This window comes from Sphaerodactylus townsendi, linkage group LG05, assembly GCF_021028975.2.
Source record: "Sphaerodactylus townsendi isolate TG3544 linkage group LG05, MPM_Stown_v2.3, whole genome shotgun sequence".
Lineage (NCBI taxonomy): Eukaryota > Metazoa > Chordata > Lepidosauria > Squamata > Sphaerodactylidae > Sphaerodactylus > Sphaerodactylus townsendi.
The window spans coordinates 98,280,500-98,301,073 of NC_059429.1; the positions used below are offsets into that span (position 1 = coordinate 98,280,500).

At 42.8% G+C, this 20,574-nt stretch overlaps 1 protein-coding gene across 4 annotated transcripts in view; it reads left to right on the plus strand.

Annotated features, from left to right (window-relative positions):
- LGR6 (leucine rich repeat containing G protein-coupled receptor 6) overlaps nt 1–20,574 on the plus strand; it is a 164,663-nt gene that overhangs the window by 133,545 nt on the left and 10,544 nt on the right. For 3 of the 4 annotated variants that reach the window (XM_048498394.1, XM_048498397.1, XM_048498396.1), the window contains 6 exons: nt 12,557–12,625; nt 13,799–13,870; nt 14,906–14,977; nt 16,366–16,431; nt 17,164–17,235; nt 18,906–18,977. In XM_048498394.1, the coding sequence (XP_048354351.1) occupies nt 12,557–12,625; nt 13,799–13,870; nt 14,906–14,977; nt 16,366–16,431; nt 17,164–17,235; nt 18,906–18,977 (423 nt within the window). The remainder of the gene's footprint in view (nt 1–12,556; nt 12,626–13,798; nt 13,871–14,905; nt 14,978–16,365; nt 16,432–17,163; nt 17,236–18,905; nt 18,978–20,574) is intronic. The other variant, XM_048498395.1, reaches the window with a different exon arrangement.

Consider the following 20,574-nt stretch of genomic DNA (forward strand, 5'->3'; position numbering starts at 1 on the left):
CAGGAGCCGACCTACCACTGCAGTACCTGTCCAAGCCGCCCATATCCCTAAGCCCCGTTCCCAAGCTCAGGGGGTGCAGGTGCGGGGGCAGGGGGCATCCAGAGCAGGTGTTGTCCCCTGGCACCATTTCCCCCCGATACGCCTCTGGCTCATGTTGTGTGTCATTCTAACTGACAAGCAGAACTGACTGAGCAGCATCTCCACCCCAAGAAACTAAACACACACCTTAATATCACAGGGGTAGGAAGAGAGAGACTATTCCATTGTAATGCATACAGCAAATATACCACATGTGCCAAATCTCAAGCCATGCCAAAAGACTTTGCCTCCATTCCTACTCATGTCTGATGAAGGGACTTTTGTCTCTTGAGAACTTATACCACGAAACTCTTATTCTTTAAGGACTCGAATCTAACTGTTATAGTTTACTATAAACATCTTCCATCCTTCATCCTCCTCCTGGGCACTGTTGCTTCAATAGGATCAGTTGAGTCACTGAAACTGCAGTTCATTAGGCTTTGCCAATCCCTGGGTATGCCCTATTTTATAGTTTATGCCTTTGAGATATGAGCTGTAAAGCAATGCTATGCTGTTTGGTGATTGATATAATTTGACAGATACTCGTGGAATGTAATCTTTGGTTTTGGTTATAGTCTAAAAGGAATTAACTGTTGTTTGAATTCCATTCATGGATAATGTCCATGTTTCAGTTTCAGAAGCAAGCAGCCTGTTCAGTTTTAAAGGCCACATTAGAAATCACTGTTGAGTTGGAAAGGTTCAGAATACTTGTATATTGTATATCATCATAAACTGAGAAACTTCTAAGGAATTGATTTAAACCATCCAAATCTGTTTCACTTCTGTGAGAAGACAAAATAATAGACAAACATGAATTGTTTCCAAAGGAGCAACTAGATGTCCTAGAATAAATGAACATAAGAAAAATATAATTAAATATAACTAAATGTGGACTATGCTGTGGTTGGCTAAAAACTTCCACAAGGGCCTTCAAAATGTCTTCCTCTCAGAGGAAGAGTAGGGAAGCGACAAAAGGCAGCTGTCACTGCTGATCTTGCCTATTGGTTTTCACTTGGCCAAGAGGTTGAATAAATACCCAACAGCAGCCAAAAGGTACTCACCCAGGCAGAAAAAAGGGCAACAAGAGAGTAGCTAACTAATAAGCAAGCCCCTGGCCAGCGAGCAGTAAGCCACACAGTACCAGAGGCTATCTAAGTAACTGAGTGGGAAGGTGACTGGCATTGACAACATGGCTGTGAATTGGAAAAAGCCAGTAGCCAGCACACAAATGAATGGGTAGCTAGTGAGTAACCAAGGGCGATTCCGCACACGAGTAAAATAGGTTCAACCCAGTTCCCTGAGAAGGGTACTAACCTAGGTCGAAGCCATTGTTGTTCCCCACTGCAACCAGCTTGATCCCAGCTCGGAGGGCGGGATCATCCTGCGCCTCTTCGCCGCTCCGTTCCAATTGGCTACTGTTCTACAGCCATGTTCTGTCTATCCCCACACATGTTACAAAAAAAACCTGCCACAGGAATGGAGGGACGAAGGTGCCGTTTTTTGATTGGCCAGCTGTACGCATGCCCGAAACACTCAGCTGGCTGAATGGGGGACTCCTGGCACCAGTGATTCTGCGCTTTACTGGAATCGAGCTGAGTTCGAGCGTGGTTCCCTGAAAAAGTAGTAGTTCCCAACTGGAGTCAGAAATTTGACCTTTACACGGGGCGAAGCTGGTACAAAACCACGTCGATCCCAGTGGTTGTGCGGAGCACTTAGGTCGAACACAGCTCGAACTTAGGTCGATAACGCAAGTGCGGAATTGGCCCAAGTCAGGCTGTGATGGAAGCAATAGTCAATGCCCGCCTTCTTTCCATCATATAGCCTGATTATGAAAAAGAAGACTAGAAGCTGCATGAAGGTAGGGAAGACAGGTCCTCCCTCTTTGCTTCTGCCCCAAAAGAGGCAGCAGGTGCTCCTCTTTGGGTCATGTGGTGATAAAGGTAGCTTGTTCAAGAATAAGATTGTGGAATAGGAGTAGGTCAAGAGTAGGATTATGGAGACCCAGCAATTATCCAAGGATGTCATCATCAAATGCTAGCCCTACCTCAACTGCTTTCATGTACTGCATAACAACAACTTTCATAATCAGGTGGTGGCTATATTGCTGCACAGGAACTTCAGTTATCTTTGGTGCATAATTATTTCCTGAGTTTACTCTGAAGAAATGTATGCTTCAAAGTTGAGAGAGTAGTGCTTTAACAACTTGATAATCATTCACTTCTTGCTAAGGGTGACAAAGGAAAGGGAGAGAAGTGTGAAACGTTTGTTCTGTTAGGTCAGCCTTGTCAATTATTACGTAGAATATAGCCTGCATTGTGAAGCAAGGCATTTACAGTCCCATAGTCCCCCACCCCTGTTTGTATTACTTACTTATTTATGTTATGTATATGTTATTTATAGCCTGCCTTTCTCATTGAGACTCAAGGCAGATTGTATATTTTAAGTCAATTGCAGTCAATAGGCTGGGATGTCCAATAAGCAGTGTAATAGCACTAGGACTGCAGAAATTAAAACTAAGTAAAAATCTGGAACAAGCTGAAACAAACCGTTAGTTTTAAACTATGCAGAAATAACATACCAAGGTTAATACATACAGCAACAGAGAGTACAAAGTATAAAAATACTGAATAATTGTTTTGTATAATTTGCAGAAAGCCAGGAGAGTGGGACTCTTCCTGATTTCATCAGGCAGGCCATTCCATAAGGTGGGGGTTACATCAGAATGCATGTGAACAGGCAGTTGTCTACTTGCATGGTGATGCCTGCAGAAGACTCTGTCTTTAGTTGAAGACTCTGTCTAAAGGAAACTGTTGTGGTGGAGCATAGGGGAAGAAGTGGTCCTGCAGATATGAGGATCCAAGTCCATCAAGAAGAAAAGTTGCTTTTTATACCCCACTTTTCTCAACCTTTAAGGAGTCTCAAAACAATTTACAATTGCCTTCCCTTCCCCTCTCCCCAACAGATACCTTGTGAGGTAGGTGAAGCAGAGAGAGTTGGAAGAGAACTGTGACTAGTCCAAGGTCACCCAGCAGGTTTCTTGTGGAGGAGCAGGGAAAACACCCGCGGTTCACCAGATTAGAGTCCGCTGCTCATATGGAGGTGTGGGGAATCACACCCAGTTTTCCAGATTAGAGCCTGCCACTGTTAACCAATACATCATGCTGGCTCTCATTTTTATATGATAACCAATATCTTGAATTAAACACAATTGTAAATGATGGGCAACCAATGGAGTGAGTACAGAATGGGGCTATTATGTATGTTCTGCCAAGTTCCTGATGATTACCAAGCTGTGGCATTCTGCACTGACTGAGGTCTTTGAGTTGACTTTGAGGGAAGATCTATGTACAATGCATCACAGTTGTCTAGTCTTGATTTTACTGTGGCATAGATCCAGGTGACCAGATTGGCCACATCATCTTCTGGGCTAAACTTAGTAGTAAGAGGTTTTTTGCAACTGCATTAATTTGCTTCTCCAGCAATAATATTGGATCCATTATAACCCTTAAGCTCTGGATGAAACGGCAAGTCAGCTGAATCCCACTGAAGGCGGGAAGCACAATGTCCTTGAAGATTTCTTCCTTTCCAACCAGCATTAGCCTCACCTTATCAGGATTTAGTTTTAATTTGTTCACTCTAAGCCATTTAACTACAGCAGACAGGCAGTGATTCGGGACGTCTTCTGCATCACCAGGAGATTTGGATGAGGAGATATGGAGTTGGGTGTTGTCAGCATATTGATGACACCCAAACCACAAATGATTTGTCCTAAAGGCAATGTTCCCTGTAAACTACACTGCCATGAAGACACCATATTGGTGCCACACAGCTCAGGTGGCTGCCAGCAGGGGGAGCTGCTGCAAGTGACTGACTTCCAGCGCAGAGGTAGGGAACTTCTACGCAGTTCCCTACCGTGGTTAGAGTTTAGAGGTACTGTTCCCTAAGGCCTTTGCATAAAGTTTGAATAGAATTGGGGATAGGACTACACCTGTGGAACCTCATAGGACAGGTCCCCTACTGATGACAATTGGTCTCCAATAGCAACCATTTGAGTCCAGTCTGTGAGGAATATTTGAACCAGTCCAAAGCCTCAACACTAAACTGTATCAGAAGTCCAGTAACAGCAACAAAGAAATATGGTATTTGTCTACATTTGTATGAGAAGCCTGAAATATCATTTGGAATAGGCTCCCTTCTCTCCATCTATTCCACCTTTCAAGGCATCTGTACAAGCAGGGCACACCTGTTCTCCTCTTCTGCCATGAGAGTGAATTTCATATTTTTGAGAGGGAGGAGCATTTAGTACCAACCAGAGAAATATCTAGAGCTCTCTGAATATTTCAGTACATCACACTAAGTCTTGCAGATGGTTCCACTCCTGCTCAAGTGTGCCTCTTAAGCTGTATTCCCCTTTCTGTCCTCATGATGTAGTCTAAGCGTGCATTGATGTAGATTTCCACAACCAGGTTCATTTATTCTTTCTATACTGCTCTTGCAAGAACTAAATCAAGCTGGAGTTTCTCTTATCAGAGAAATCTGTAGCATTTTATATGAACAGTACATCCAAAAGGTGTTTATAGTTAACTATTACAGTTAGATTTGATTCCAGTAGCACCTTAAAGAACAAGAGTTTCATGGTATAAGTTTTTGAGAGACAAAGGTGCCTTCATCAGACATGAGTAGGAATGGAGATAAAGTCCTTTAATTCCAGTCAGGTGAGAGGGGTGTTAACAATTACTATATCATGTGATACAGTATCAGTAGGCATTTTACTGACTTTGTGAGCATGTGCTAGTGAAGAGCATCATGCAAACAAAAACAATCGTGCACAGTAAAGGTGGATAGAAGTCCGCCATTCGCCTCCTAATCTTGTGTGGTAATTCTGAGTATCATACAGTGCTAAGTAATCAGTCCCACACTTATTTTCTGTGTTCTTGGACTGCATCTCTGGCTACACTTTCTCCTACTTATGGTCTAGTCTTTTCTTTTTGTTTTGTCTTGCATCTGTATGGTGAAGGACCCCCCAGGAGAGTCCCGCTCTCTAAGGCTTACTTTCAACTTGTTAAATAAATTCAGCTGAGATTGAAACCATATGGAATTCAGAAGCTTCCTATACAATGGAGCATAGGAGAAAAAATGCCTTCTGCAAGTAGTAGAGAAAGATGCCTTAGTGGGAGGGAATAGCCCGCGGACAAAGAGGAGACAGCTGAGCTTTGATCTTCTTTGGAATAGTGTGGGCTACTCCAAGATTGTTTCTGGTACCTCCTTAAGCGATCTGGATGATATGATGGTTGACATGTATGAGAAAATGTTCCATTCTGGTTAACCATGCCTCCTACTATCTTCCCCAAAGCCAAATATTTGGCACTCTTTCTGTTAGTAGCATGTTGTTTCCCAAACAGAGGGAAAGCTGATGACACAGGTGAGCCACAATCCCAGCTTCATCTTTGATGGGATTAATTTCCTCTACTGTTTTGAATGAATGAACAAATAAATATATATTGTATTGGCAGAAATCACTACCTTTCTTCTGGATTTTTCTAAAAATGTGGCATCTGCTTCTGAAGTACAATTTGCCATGTCTGCATGGTTTTGTGTAGCCAGTGATGCTTTTGGAAATGCTGAATAATCCATTTTATATTGTGAGTCTTTTGAGATGGTAAGATGAGGAAGATGGCAGGATGAGGATGGTGAATAAGGATGGGAATCTGCCTTTGTTTTCAGTCTTCGACAAGCTGATCTGCAGCAGTGAAATGAGGTGAATAGGGTACTTTTCATCACAGTCACTGGACTCCTTTTGTACTATTTCCCCGGAAATTTTAGCCAATTTTGAGTGGTTCACTTGCTAATGCAATTTTGGACCACATGCCTGTAAATCCACAAGCCACCCCCATTATTGACAATTATAACCCAAATTGTTGTAGTTCTTGCATGTTGCACCATCCCATGATATTTGCATTGCTGAATTGTTGGCATGTACCTACCCCTAATCAAGCACTTGCCAGGCTCCTGGTAACAGACAAAATTATTTGCAGCTAGGGAAAATATTAGCTACGAATACCAAAATAATCAAAACATTTGGAAGGGCTGAGCATCCTTTTTCTGTGGATTGGACAGGACTGTCACAGAGTTGCAGTGACAGTCTGAATTATTGGAAGGCACTTGGACGAGGATGAAAATAGCCAGAAAAGTTCCAGCTCCATTTTCTGTTCTTATTGCATCTCAAAGTTTATTAGCTGCAAACCTGTGGTATTTTGTGGAAGAATTTATGGTTACATATAATTTTTTTTTCTTGGCTTCCTAGGCAAAACCACTAATAGCCCTTAAGAGGTTAGTAAATTGAGCTGAGGCTATCTGTCACTCCCCCGCCTCCAGCCCCTTACGAGTTATTAATAGTTCCAGTCTGTGTGTCATTGGTTCAAATCACCATGCCAGCCCAATCTGGCAATCATGGTTTGTTTCTGCCAATTTAGTTTTACTCCTAAACAAACACTGATTGGGGTGTTCTACATATGGATACGCAGAAAATATCCAGTACAATAACAAATTAAGTTAGCTCGATGCATCTCCATGAGACTAGGAGGATTTTTAAGAGGCTCCTATTTTAAAGTGGAACTGGCTGTAAAACCTGAGCTGGCAATTGTGAATGTGGTTAAGTAGCTGTTTTATGGTCACACCTCATTCCCCATAACCCCGACAGGATAACTGGGTTGCAAAAAGCTCTTTAATGCAAATAACACCTTCTTTTCCCACTAAAGTGCCCCAGGGTCCTCCACATGGTGATGACATTGCCACTTCTGCTGCAAATTAAGTATAGCAGCAGCGGAGCTTCCACACGGCACCTTCCCCCTCACTCACCCTGCCCTAGCCCATAATAGCCACCATTCTTCTCCCATTGAAGGTTTTTTTTGGGGGGGGGGTGAGGGGAGTAAAAGGCAGCGGTCTTTTTGTGTGTCATTTTCGTAAATGATATATTTTTGTAAATGACATATTGCTATAGTGCTGTAATGCTCCAGTGACAGGTCAATGACTGATTTGAAAGAACCTGTAAGCTTTCCAGTGGCATACAGGTGGCAGCGGCTGCAGCAATGGATTGGGGCAGTGGAACTGACGCTGTTGGAAAAGATCCACATTTTCTCATCCACACTGCATACCCTGCAATTTGGCTGCTATCTTTCTAACACTGTGGTAAATCAGGTTTAGGAAAGATGCAGAAAAGTGGGAGTTCCATGCATGTGCCATAGTGCTATACAGAATTTTTAAAAAAGGAGGAGGAAGAGTTTGGATTTATACCCCGCCTTTCTGACCTGCAAGGAGACTCAAGGTGGCTTACAAACTCCTTTCCCTTCCTCTCCCCGCAACAGACACCTTGTGAGGTAGGTGGGGCTGAGAGAGTTCTGAAGAACTGTGACTAGTCCAAGGTCACCCAGCAGGAATGCAGGAGTTGGGGAACAAATCCGGTTCACCAGATAAGAGTCCGCTGCTCATGTGGAGGAGTGGGGAATCAAACCCAGTTTTCCAAGTTAGAGTGCATCACTCCTAACCACTACACCACTCTGGCTCTCTTCTCCATTCTCTTCCCCCGGTACTGCCTTCCCTGTTTGCTTGTGCCTCCAATATTTTCTCTCCTTTTACAAACTGAACTGTGAGCGCATTCACTGCAAGGGCATTCCTCCTCTTTTAGAAGCTTGCTTTCTCTCTCGCTCCCTTTCTTCTTCAAGGGTATCATTATGATTTTCCTGAGGACTCACACCTCAGTTGTTTCACAAGTGGCTCTTTGATTTTTTGCATTGCCTAACATTGCATTGCCTCACTTTTCCAGCAGCAGGCTCTTAGAAAGGCCTTTTGTATATCTGAGCTTGTTTGCATCTGGTTTAATTTTTGCCCCTGCAGCAAGTGCATTCCCAGATCACTCAGTGATTGCTCCCCTACCCAGAGCTTCAGCACAGGAATACAATGCTTTCTCTCTCTGCCAAGCAGATACTGGGGCTTTATCCAGCTAGGCTCCCAATACTGCAGAGAATGCCAACCCTCATTCAGGAAGAACTATTCCTGTATGTACTTGCACACTTCTTGATATCCAAACAAAAATTACAACTGTTAGTTGAAGAAAGTCTTTGAAACAGAGTTCCTGGAAGAACAACTGAATAAGAAAACAAGCAGCTTACATGATGTTAATTAAATTGGCTATCAGTTGACACTTCATTTTTCCTTACATTTTTATCATGGATCCTACCAGGAATGACCAATTAATGAAGAATCTGTTGAAGGGGTGGATGCAGTGTTATGACCTCACCCGCCAGAACGCCAAGGACTGAACCAGAAGGTGTCTTGTAGTGAGAAACAAATCAAAGGCTCTGAAGCAGTGGTTCTCAACCTTCCTAATGCCGTGACCCTTTAATACAGTTCCTCATGTTTTGGTGACCCCCAACCCTAATTTATCCATTTTACAGACGGAGAACACTGATGCAGAGAGTCTTAGGTGACCCCTGTGCAAGGGTCATTCAACCCCCAAAGGGGTCCCGACCCCCAGGTTGAGAACCACTGCTCTGAAGGAATCCTCTTCACTGCTAAGTAACCTCATATCATTACTGCTTCTCAGAAAGTGCTCAGAGGAGGACACACATCTACCCTGGCAGCAAGTCCTTCCAAAAAAGAGAAAAAAAGACTGGTGACTCACAATCCACTCTGGTTTCCAAACCCCTATTGGTTGAAAAGCCTGTTCCTTTTGCATTTTTAAACATTTTACCTGGTTTGCTATGGCTACTATCATTCACACCTTATTAGAGGAGGGGGCAGTGATCTCTTTGAACTTCTTTTCCCCTTATTTTTGTGGACAAATGTTTCTTCCATTCTTTTTCTGGGCTCTTCTGCTTCCCTGGGTTCACTGCCTTATTAAATATCCCTCCCTCCCCCTTTACACTCCTTTTCTTCAGGAATATTGCTCACTGCCAATCCCTCTTCCTGATGTCTGCAGTAAGTCACCACAAGAAGATTCACTTCTCCATGAAATCCCCTAGAGAAGTAGTTTCTAACCTTTTGAGAGCTACTGGGAATGTTATTGTTTATATGGAATATGTATATTTTTTATTTTGTACTATCTTTTTTTTGGTAAGCCACCCTTAGCCTGTCCTTGGATGAGCAAGGGCAGTATATAAATCCAATAAACTAAACTAAACTGATCGTAGCATATCATGTAAGATTTATGTTTCATTTTTACTATACACATTCATCTGTATGCCTCTCTCTTTTTCCTGATATCTCCCAAACATTTTAAATAAGCTGTTTTAGGCTTTGACACATTTGTGGATCCCAGTGCACCAACAAAAATCAGTCCCCTCGAGAAATATATTTACAAATTTGTTTGCTTGTCATATCAGCTTTATGCCGTTTATTCAAAAGTATTTAAGTTTGGTTTTGCATTGCCTGTAATTTGAATAAGAAGTGTATCAGCAAAAATATACGTTCAATTTTAAAATAATTCCTTTTTTCATTTTCTATCTCCTCTTAACAGTATTTTCAGGAGCTGCATTCACAACTAGAAGGTGTTCCTCATGATGCGTGTTAAAATCTTAGAATAGCAGTATTTGAATGCAGAACAGTGTATTGCAGAAGACTGATGCCTTTATAAACCTAGGAAATATTTCAGGGTACAATCTAATGCAGGGTAAAACAGCTACCTAATGTCTTTTGAAATCAGTCACCTTAAACACCCTTTCATTTTCTATTTTGTATATTTTTATCCTATCATCCCTCCAAAAGTTTAGAGCAGTGTGCCTTGTTCTTCCCCGTCTCCATTCATCCTCACAACAACCCTGTGAGGTAAGTTAGGTTGAGAGACACTGACTGGCTCCAGGTTACCCAGTAAGCTTAATGGCAGAGTGAGGATTTGAACATGGTTCTTCCAGATCCTATTCTATTCTAACCAGTATTTTTGAGTTCAAGTGACTATTTCCTTGCTATATTTTTATGAAATTTGATATTGTACATGAACACTTTTGATGCCAATTTGTGTTACCTGTCCCTTCTTTCAATTGCTAAAGCCAGTTATATGGAGCTCTACATACTATGGATAAAACACAGGAGAGTTACTGAGGAATTACCACACGATGCGGGGAAGGGGGGGTAGGGATGTGGGAGAGTGGGCGTTACTAAGCAATTAGATGGCTAATCCCATTTAATTCCAAAGTAAATTCATGGTTATTTCTGTCTTTTAAACTGTAATCTCATTCATGTGGTAATTACTAGGGGGTCCATTAAGTGCAATTATGAAGTAATCCACATAAGCCAGTAATTACTCTAATATTCCAAGATATTTGCCAATTACAACCCACTGAACTGCCATGTAACTAGAAAGGGTCACATGAAATTTATTCCTCAGGTTAGTTCTCTGTATACACAGTTTCCCTGTGCATTCCATTGTATTGACCTAAATAAACAATACAAGGATGTTATTATCATTGCACCGCTTAAGGTACAGTGCCCCTTTCTCTGAGGCTCGTTCCGCACATGCAGAATAATGCACTTTCAAACTGCTTTCAGTGCTCTTTGAAGCTGTGCGGAATGGCAAAATCCACTTGCAAACAGTTGTGAAAGTGGTTTGAAAACGCATTATTTTGTGTGTGCAGAAGGGGCCTAAGAGTCTCAGGACCTCAAAGAATTTCACTGTGGAGCAACATTCAGCACTCTCCTTACACAGTGCATTATTTTACAGCATATCAGGCAGGCATGTTCTACAGCAGGGGTGCCAAACATGTGGCCCAGGGGCCAGATCCAACCCCTCCAGAGGGCTTATCAGGCCCACAAGCCAGCTGAGGCAACCCCCTCCTCCTGACTTGATAAGCCCTCTCAAGGGGAACTGATCCGAGCTGGTGAACCTGCTGCAATGTCACTAGCTGAGACAGCCACCACCACCCCTCCTCAGTGCTGATATGGGCTGGGGAGCCTGCTGGGGATTCACCAGCCAAGGCAGCCACCCCTCCTCCTGCATCTGGCCTGACCAAGTCACATTTCATATCTGACCCTTGTAACAAATGTTTGACACCCCTGCTCTACAGTGAAAAACAATTTGTTATGCCTTCATCCCTTGCAAATTGGTCCACGAACCACCTGAGGTAATTATTAGGCTGATAATTTTAAATGTCTTCTAGGGACTGCTAATGTTATTCCAACAAAGCAGTTTGATGTTTTGCAACACATCTGGGTAAGTCTTGGGTTCAGATTTCAGCAACAGAAACATGTCAGGGACAAAGGTCCTAGTATAGCTTATGCTATGGAGGAGCCACTAAAACATAAGAGCAGTCGTGCTAGATCAGACTAGTGGTCCATGTAGTCCAGTACATAAAAGCTAGTACTTCTAGTCTGAGGGAGTGATTTTGTTTGTGGAATCATTGCTGGTGCATTTTGTATGTAATGATATATTTCTGTGAAGCATTTAATTTTGGATTTGTTTGTAATGTGAATATTGCTTTAATTGTGCGGAACCAGGTCCCCAGTACAAACAGTGCATTGTAGGGAATTAACTGTAAACACTAACTGACACTATATTATAACCCTACAAGGAGATACCATGATTTGCAGTTTGCTTTAAACAAGGTGTGGTGTGCACAGAGGCTTTTCCAACTGTATGTTGTTTGATAATTTTATCATTGAGGCCCAAAGAATCAATTATTATTTTATATTAAACTCTTAATTAAGGTCCTTATGACAATAGATGAATTCTGATCAGCTTTATCATAGTTGCAATTTGCCATCTGTGTTGCCAATAGTGTATCATACAGTGGCCAAACAAATACAAGGAACATGGAACATGGAGATTCCACTTAGCTGTTGTAATGACTAGTTATTGGAAGACCTATTCTGCAATCTGACTGATCCAATTTAAAATTAGCGAAACCCGTGTTCATTACTATAACCTGTGGCAGTGAATCCCACATGTTAATTATTCTTTGACTGATGAACTACTTCCTCCTGTCTGTCCTGAGTCTATCACCCAACAACCTCACTGGGAGACTATGAGTTCCAGCATTTTGGAAGAGGGGAGAAAAGTTCTACTTCATCTTCTCCACTCCATTCGCTATTTTATAAATCTCTATTATGTTCATTCTTAGTTCCCTTTTCACTGAACTAAACAGTCCCTTCGCCTTTCCTTCTAGGTGCTCCAACATATTGATTATTGTGGTGGTTGACCTTTTCTATACTGTTTATAGTGCTGCACAACCAGGAGAAGCGGATCAGGGAAAGCAGCCTTAGAAACTGCCAGGGCTCAGGCTCCATGAAATCTGCGAACAGGAAATATAACAGCATCGCTTTGGATTTATTTTTCCAGCCGGGTGTGGGGGAGAGCGGGGCTGGATAAATGAACTTGGAAAGCTAATCCCCAGCATGAGTTAACAACTTTCCAACCATTAGAAATGTGACAAACTCAGCTCTGCTTTCCCAACTTTCTTAATGATGCCTTTGCTTTCCTCTCTCCTAGGGACCTAAACTATAATGAGCTGGTGGAATTTCCAGTGGCCATTAGGACCCTCAGCCAACTTCAAGAGCTGTAAGGCATTTATTTTCCTTTTTATGGGAAGAATTCTCAAATAGATAATATGGACCCAACTTTGATGTGGACAAAACTGCCATCCCAAATCCCAACGTGCATTCCTCTTTCACCATTTCTATCATAAAGTCAGCATACTTCTCTCCTGCATGGCAGTAAAAGCCTCACAGAGATCATTAGTGTCAAAATAGCATTTCTTTATGATAACATAAGGCAATTTGCCACAGCCTTTAAAAACAATGGCCTTTGACTCAAAGGATGAGACATACTTATAACTTCCCACATCTCCCAAAGACTTTCAAAGGTTCACAGAACTAAAAGGACAGTTTTCCTAGCTCCCACTGTTTCCTACATCTATGGTTAGGTCCCTTTAGAAGAATTTCTGAGTCTCTTATTATTACCTTTAATTGAATTTTTTCATTTTCCACCTGACTGATGTTCCATTCATTTCTCCAGGATATGAACAATTTGTTGCTTCCCAAGAGATAGCCATGCATTATGGGTAATAGATTTCCCAAACTTTAGAGTATATTCAGATGGTCTTAATTTGGGGAAATGGAATGCACTTTCAGTTCCTACTGTCCAGGCATTTGGGGTGTTTCAGTTACTCTGGTTCCCACTAAATAACTATAGTTACAGAATAGTAGTGTGGGCTGTGAGTGTTGGGTGTTCATGATGAACACATGGAGTGTTCCTTGTACTCACTTGCATAGCTTCTCTATAAATCCTGTTGGTGATATGAGGTTTATATATACTGATAGTTAAGCTGACTATGTTGAATGATGTATATCTTTGCATCTCAAAGGACTCCATCGTTCTCTTTCTCTCATTCATGCACACATATCATACAAATCAATTATGTGGCTAAATATACTCTCAGCTGTGTGGTGGATGGGTGAAGTTCAAACATAACTTTCCTGATGGACACACCTATTTTGCAGTACATCAACACAGCAGGGAAGCCATTAGTGACATCTTCCAAATCCTGCCAGTGACATGCATCAAAAACAGAATCCTATGCATTTGCCACATGTGATAGACAAAAAAAGGATCCACACACAAGCCAGGGAGGACATTTCATTTTGTATGAAGCGGTCCACAGACATTTCATATAAAACAACATTCCTTCTGTAGACTAATCCTTAACCCCCTTGGTGTCTTCTTTCTTTACAGGGGCTTCCATAACAACAACATCAAGGCTATTCCAGAGAAAGCATTTGCTGGGAATCCATTACTCCAAATTATGTAAGAAATGAGGCTACCAGGACTATAGTGATACTTGCTCCTTATCCCTACGCCGCACTAATCATGAGGGATACGATTCATAATTCTAAAGGTTATACTCTGTTCATTAGGAAGGAACACTAAGAAAATAACATCTGGATTAGTTAAAAATGTGTACCTTGAGTTCATTTCACCTATTTCTGAGCGTGGTCCATTGGGGAAATGAAGAAAAAATGGTAGTCAGATTATTGGGACTGTCCTTATTCATAGCTATCCAGGGTAATAATTCTCTTCTGCCACAGGACAATATTAAGGTTTATATGAGGTATAAAGGGAACTGCTGAAGGAGCTGTCCAAATCTGTTTTTCAGGAAGTTTTCTCTTTCCTTCATCATAACACTTTTTAGGAGGGATGCTGTAGCAGCCTAATTATCTGGTTCTGAAAGCATTTGAGAACCAGGTAATAGGGCAGGTCACACATTTAACAAATCGTTTCTTTTTTAGTACAATGAATGAGCCGTATGGCAGTCTGTAAAGGCCTGCAGCTTGGCTCAGCTGCTTCAGTTTTATCACAGAGATTTGACTTAAAAATTAAAAAATGTTACTTGGGTTTGTAATGACAACATCTCTTGTCTTTCTCCACACTCTTACAAGGCAGTGACAAAATTACTCAAGCTTTTCCCTCCCTTGTCACACCATTCTCCCATGTGTAATGGACATACCTTTTAATTCTGCTCCAGTGATCTCTCTGAAAAGGAGGGATTGTTGCTCAGTTGTAGAGCATCTGATTGACATGCAGGAGGTCCCAGGTTCGATCCTCAGCATCTCTAGTGGAAAAGACCAAGTAGTAGGTAATGTGAAAGACCTCTGCCTGAGATGCTGGAGAACCACTGCCATTCTGAGTAGATACAACTAAGCTTGAAGGAGCCAGGGTCTCATTCATTCCACGGCAGCTTCATGAGTGGTCTCTTAGCAACACTCCCACTGTCAAAAGGTCAGAGACACACAAGATCTTTAAACTTCCTGCTGCTTAACAATATCATCTTCTCCATTACAGGACCTTGACCCGGGCTGGGATCCATTTGCTTCCTGGAGGAATGTGCCAGCAGTTGCCCAGTCTGCGAGTTCTGTGAGTTATATACACATTTTCCCTACATAATGGGTTTCTTGGGAAATGCAGTTACCTCCAGCCTACTGATTGATCACAGTTTCTGTGTTTACTAGCAGACTAGAACCTACTGTGCAGCTATGGCACATTTTCTACCTTGCATATTTTTGCAATCCAGGGAAATTACAGTAAAGGAATTGCTGGGGTAAAATTGGTATTATTTAGATTGATTCTGTGATCAGTGACGTGTCGGGGGGGGGGGGGGACAAAGTGGGCCAACGTCCCAGGCGCCATTTGCGAGTGTCACATGGGGGGTGCATTTGGCTGCCTCTTTCCCCACCTCCTCCTGTACCTCCCGCCTCCGCTCACTGCCACCTTGCCTGCCCGCCACTTGCCCGCCCACTCACCTGTCCTCTGCTTGCCGCTCTCCTGCCTACCACTCTCCTGCTGCTTGCCACCCACTTGTCCGCCTCTTGTTTTGCCTGCGGCTCACCCACCCACTCACCCACTGGCCTGCAGCTCACCTGCCTCAATTGCGGGGAGGGAAGGCAATTTGGGGAGAAGAGCTCCCCAGGCACCGTTTCCTGCAGGTACGGCACTGTCTGTGATCACATCACATCATTATTCTGGTCCTTGACAGCCACTTACACCAGTCTTGGGCTGAGAGTTGACCATGTCCATGGGTACAAAAGAAAATGTCTGAGGGGAGGGGAATAAAATTATGGTGCAAGGTCATGGAAGCTCTGTGATGGAAAATCACAAAATCTGTCACTTGTGCATGGATCCCAGGTAAACTGTGTAATATTTAGTATGCATGTAAAATAATGTCAAGTTGCAGCTGACTTGTGGTTACCCCAGCAAGGAGCTTTCAAGGAAAGTGAGAAGCAGAGATGCCTTGCTGTTGCCTTCGATTGCAGGATCTTCCTTGGTGGACTCCTTTCCAAGGAACGACCCTGCTTAGCTTCTGAAATCAGGCTATATCATGCCATTTTTCCTCCCATGACATAAATATATCATCATTACTAAATGTAATACAGAAATATATTACGTGCCAGTCCCTGTGTGGTGGAGATGACTGTGCAAGACACTTTAGATAAACACCAATTAGCAAAAACAGTTTAACATTGCCTTTCTTGGCCAAGTGAGTGCAATGAAAAGGTACAGAAAGAAGATGAGTGAATTAGGGGGAACAGTAATATTAGAAAATTGGGCACAGGAAGAATGAAATACCGGTGCCAAGCATCAAGTGGGTACAGAGCGGATATTACCTGTCAATGGGGTTTCGTGCTTCCCCAGCTGCATAGCCTGAGGTTACCCACTCCCTTAGCATCAGATACATTCCAGTGGGGCCTTTTAGACGCCTGCCTTTGTTCTAACTGTGTGATGTCTCTGTGTTATTTTCCTTTCAGTGAGCTCTCACACAATCAAATTGAGGAGCTGCCCAGTTTTCACCGCTGCCAGAAGTTGGAGGAAATGTAAGTGATGGTTGTGTGTGGGAGGGCAGGCTGAGGTGGAATCCCAAGTCAGAGCAGCCTAAGGAACGTTCTTTGGGAATAAACAAACCTCTGAGATGTGGGTGTCGGAGCACAAGCACTAAGTCAGCCGTTGGTTAGAGCTTCCGTATCTCTTTGATTAATAATGTCCCGTTTTCTGACTTGCGCTCAGTGTTGAGTGTCTGGCCTGGCAGCATGATGCCATCCTGCACTGGAAATTTTGGAGGCATCATAAATAATTCTTGAAGAGGGCCAGTTGAAGGAGTCTTATGTGAAAGAGTCATGGAAGTATAAAGGCACCGAGCTTTCCCAAGTCTTCTCTTCCCTTTCCTTCATGTACGTTACTAGGGCACCAGATTCCCTTGGGTGAGATAGCCAGCTGGTGACCTTGAGCCCTCCAGGCTCCACAGCAGGAGCAGATGGTGAAGAGGCCTGGGAATGGTTAGCATAATGAAGCCTTGGCTCTTTTAAAATCCCCAACAAAAGCCCCTTTGATTTGAATAGGGTACTGTCCCAGGCCCAAGGCTACACTCAGGGTGGGTGGGATTTGATTGTTTTGCTTCTTGACCCACTCTCTCCTTGATATTTGAACCTGCTTTGCAAACTCTGATGGAAGTAACCTTCATGGCAGCCTTGCTTTCTTCCGCTGCCAGGGAGGGTAGAGAACTCTGTAAAGGGAGATCCGCTCTCATAGTTGCCTTTCTGTCTCTGCAGTGGCCTCCAGCACAACCAGATTCATGAAATCAGAGCAGATACCTTTTGGCAGCTTACAGCCTTGCGTTCCATGTAAGTGCTGTTTCTGAGGACTACCGGAAGCTGTTAAAATTATGGGCAGCATGATCGGGGGAGAGGAGAGCTGAACTGCGCCTGGGGGCAGCGCAGCAACAGAGCAGCTGAGCTGCCTCCTAACTGGTTTGCTGCGCCTCAGCCAGCCACAGGACAGCAGAGCAAAAATCCAATCTGTGGACCTGGAACAGCGGCACAGCAGCACTGGCATGGAGGTAGCAGGGCAGGAACCCTGGCAGACAGGACAGCTGCCATCCATTGTGGGGGCAGAGGAATGGGGAAGGAGAGGCAGATGTAGCCAGTGGCAGGGAGGGGTAGGAGTAGGCAGGTGAACTCCCAGCTGCCATCTGATCCCTGACCCCTGAAAGGAATGAAGAGAAGGTGTGTGTGTGTCGGGGAGGTGAGTTCAAAACCCAAGGGCAGGGGGAAAGATACCTCAGACAGAGGAACCCAGACCCCCAAGATAGCTAGCTCCTCCCTCCAGGATAGGACCTGCCCCATTGCCCTAGTGCTGGGTATGTGTCCCAGTACCATTGTAAATGCCCTTTATGCTGGTCCAAGTGGCATTTATGCCCGTGCCAGGGTCATGCCACATCCACAGCACTTTTGGGCCCCTCTTTGGATTGCGCTGTCATAGTGAAAGCAAGTCAGGATATGATGAATGGTGTCACACAGGATGCTCTGGGCATGATTTCAGACCCATCCAAGGGTCATAAACATTTCTCCAAAATAAATATGTCACATTACAATATAGATGTGAGCTGAAATTCTTATTATGGCATTTATTTTACCCTAGAATGAGCAGCACTGAATGGGGTATGTGGTTAACTATACTAGGCACAGAATTGGACTAATAAAAGTACCAGGTACAGATGAACTAACACAGAAAGTTTTCCGATATATCAGTTCTGTAAGAATTACCAACAGATGGAGAAAATCAACTGAGTTGAACTTTGCACTGTTTCAGACTGAAGGTTTCCTAATTTTTACCTATCTTCTCTGCTTGGTACTTCATGCCCCCCTTCAACACTCTTTCTGTCCTTCTGAACTTACCCACATTACTATAAGCTAGATGGCTCCTTATGCCCCCAACTTTCATAAAGAGCTTTGTGTGTATAAACATGAAGTTGCCTTATATTGAATCAGATTCTTGGTGTGTTAAAGTCAGATTGGCAGCAAACCCTACAGTCTCAGGCGGAGATCTTTCACATCAGCTACTGCCTGGTCCATTCAACTGGAAATGCAGGAGATTTAACCTGGGATCTTCTGCATGCTGAGCAGATGCTCTGCTGCTGAGCCACGTTCCATCCAGTGTGACCTGCCAATTTGTGTTCCTACGATTCATACATCTGAGGTTCTACTGGAATAGCTATCACACCACACCTCCATTACAATTCCCAAGTAACTCTTCCCATTATCTATACCCCAGGCAGACTACAGCCCCACTTTCTACTAACTTGCGTAATTCAGTGTTTACGTATGAAACATGGAGTGCGTACCAAGTCTGGTGTGGAAGCTGGGCTGATGAAGGGTTTCCAGTGACAACTAGCATCACATGCTTTGAGACCCACCAGACTGTTCAAGAGTTATAGAATAGAGTACTATATCTGTACTACTTGCAAATTCCTCAGCATATTTCTTTCACCATTTTATATCCTTTTGCCTTACAGAGACTTGAGCTGGAATTCCATTCGGACCATCCACCCAGAAGCCTTTGTGACCCTCCCATCTCTCATTAAGCTGTAAGCTGCACTAGTGGTTTTTACATGTCATGTGTGAAGCTAAGCATAATTACCCTTAATCAGGACTGCCCACAGAGAAAGGGGAGGAGGAACAGGGAAAGTGCTAGGACATTCCCAAGGGGCCTTGGGGCCAAACCAGACCTGATGGTATTCTTGTATACACTATAAAGACTCAACTGCCATTTTTAAGTGATTTAAAAATTCTACAAGGGCTCTCAGCACAGCAGGCTGAGCCACTCTTCTTCCCTCTCAGTCCCTTTCCAAAATTGAAATAGCCAAGAGAACCTGATGCAACAAGCCATACAACGCTACCCATATAAGGAGGGATGGGAGGAAAAAGCCATGAGGCAATGGGAGTCTCAAAGGGGTGGAATCAGCCTATACCAGGGCCAGGTGGACTGGAAGCCCCTCCTTGTGAAGTCTGCCAGCCTTCCTCCCCCTCCACCCCGGCTAGGCCAGGTGGAGCCTGTATCTCTGCTGCTTTTTGACAGTTGAAAAGGTGCTGGGGGAATGCTATATCTGCTTAGGATAATACTTTTCCTCTGTCCCTAAGTAATTTCACCACCACTTCCAGCTATCATTTAGATTTTAAGCAGTTAGAGTTCTTGAAGTTTTACAGTATGCTGGACTGACACAGAGTATTAACGATCTAATCTCTTGGCCAGGTTATTGTAAACAGCTAAGGGCCAAGGGAGTCCTATTATCCACACCACCCTCTCATTTCTGATCAATTATCCTCAACAACCCATGACTCATAAGTATTTCTATTACTCTTTAAAAATGAGGAGCAGAGAAGGAGATGGTTAAAATTATAAATATTAATTATTAATAATCTTTTTTATATATTGTATTAAAAGAGATAAAACAGAGGGGGGAGCATTCAGCTATATTATGGAAAGATGATTATATGTGAACCCAACTTTCAATATTCAGGAATTATTTTTAGAAATTTATAACAGTAATTACCATTGTAAGCTTTTTTTAGCTATTCTGTTTTATCACAATTTATCATATAATATTGTATAACATTGTTATCATGTTTATTAAATATTGTACAGTCTCTTATAGTTTATGGTAATATTTATTATGATATGGTAATCACCATTCAATGCTCATTATTATATCTCTATTTACTACTCTTAACGATTGCTATCATAATTTATTATTAAATGTATTCATTTTCCTTTTGTTTTTTCTTTCAGTATAATTGTAACTGTTATGATATTGTTTCTATTTCTTTATCATGTTCTGTTTATATTTATATAAAACATAAAATCTTCATTTAAGAAAAAATCCCATGACTCTTGTGGACAATGAATACGCTCAGTGCTTGTCTGGCTAAACTGGATGGAAAGTCCTCTGAACTTTTGATCAGAAATTTTTGATCAGATCCTCATTGATCTGAGATTGCAAATGCCTTAGCAGACCAGGTGCTTGAGAGCAACAGCAGCAGAAGGCCATTCTTTCACATCCTGCATGTGAGCTCCCAAAGGCACCTGGTGGGCCACTGCGAGTAGCAGTGCTGGACTAGATGGACTCTGGTCTGATCCAGCAGGCTTGTTCTTATGTTCTTAACATACGGAAACCCCTATTCCAT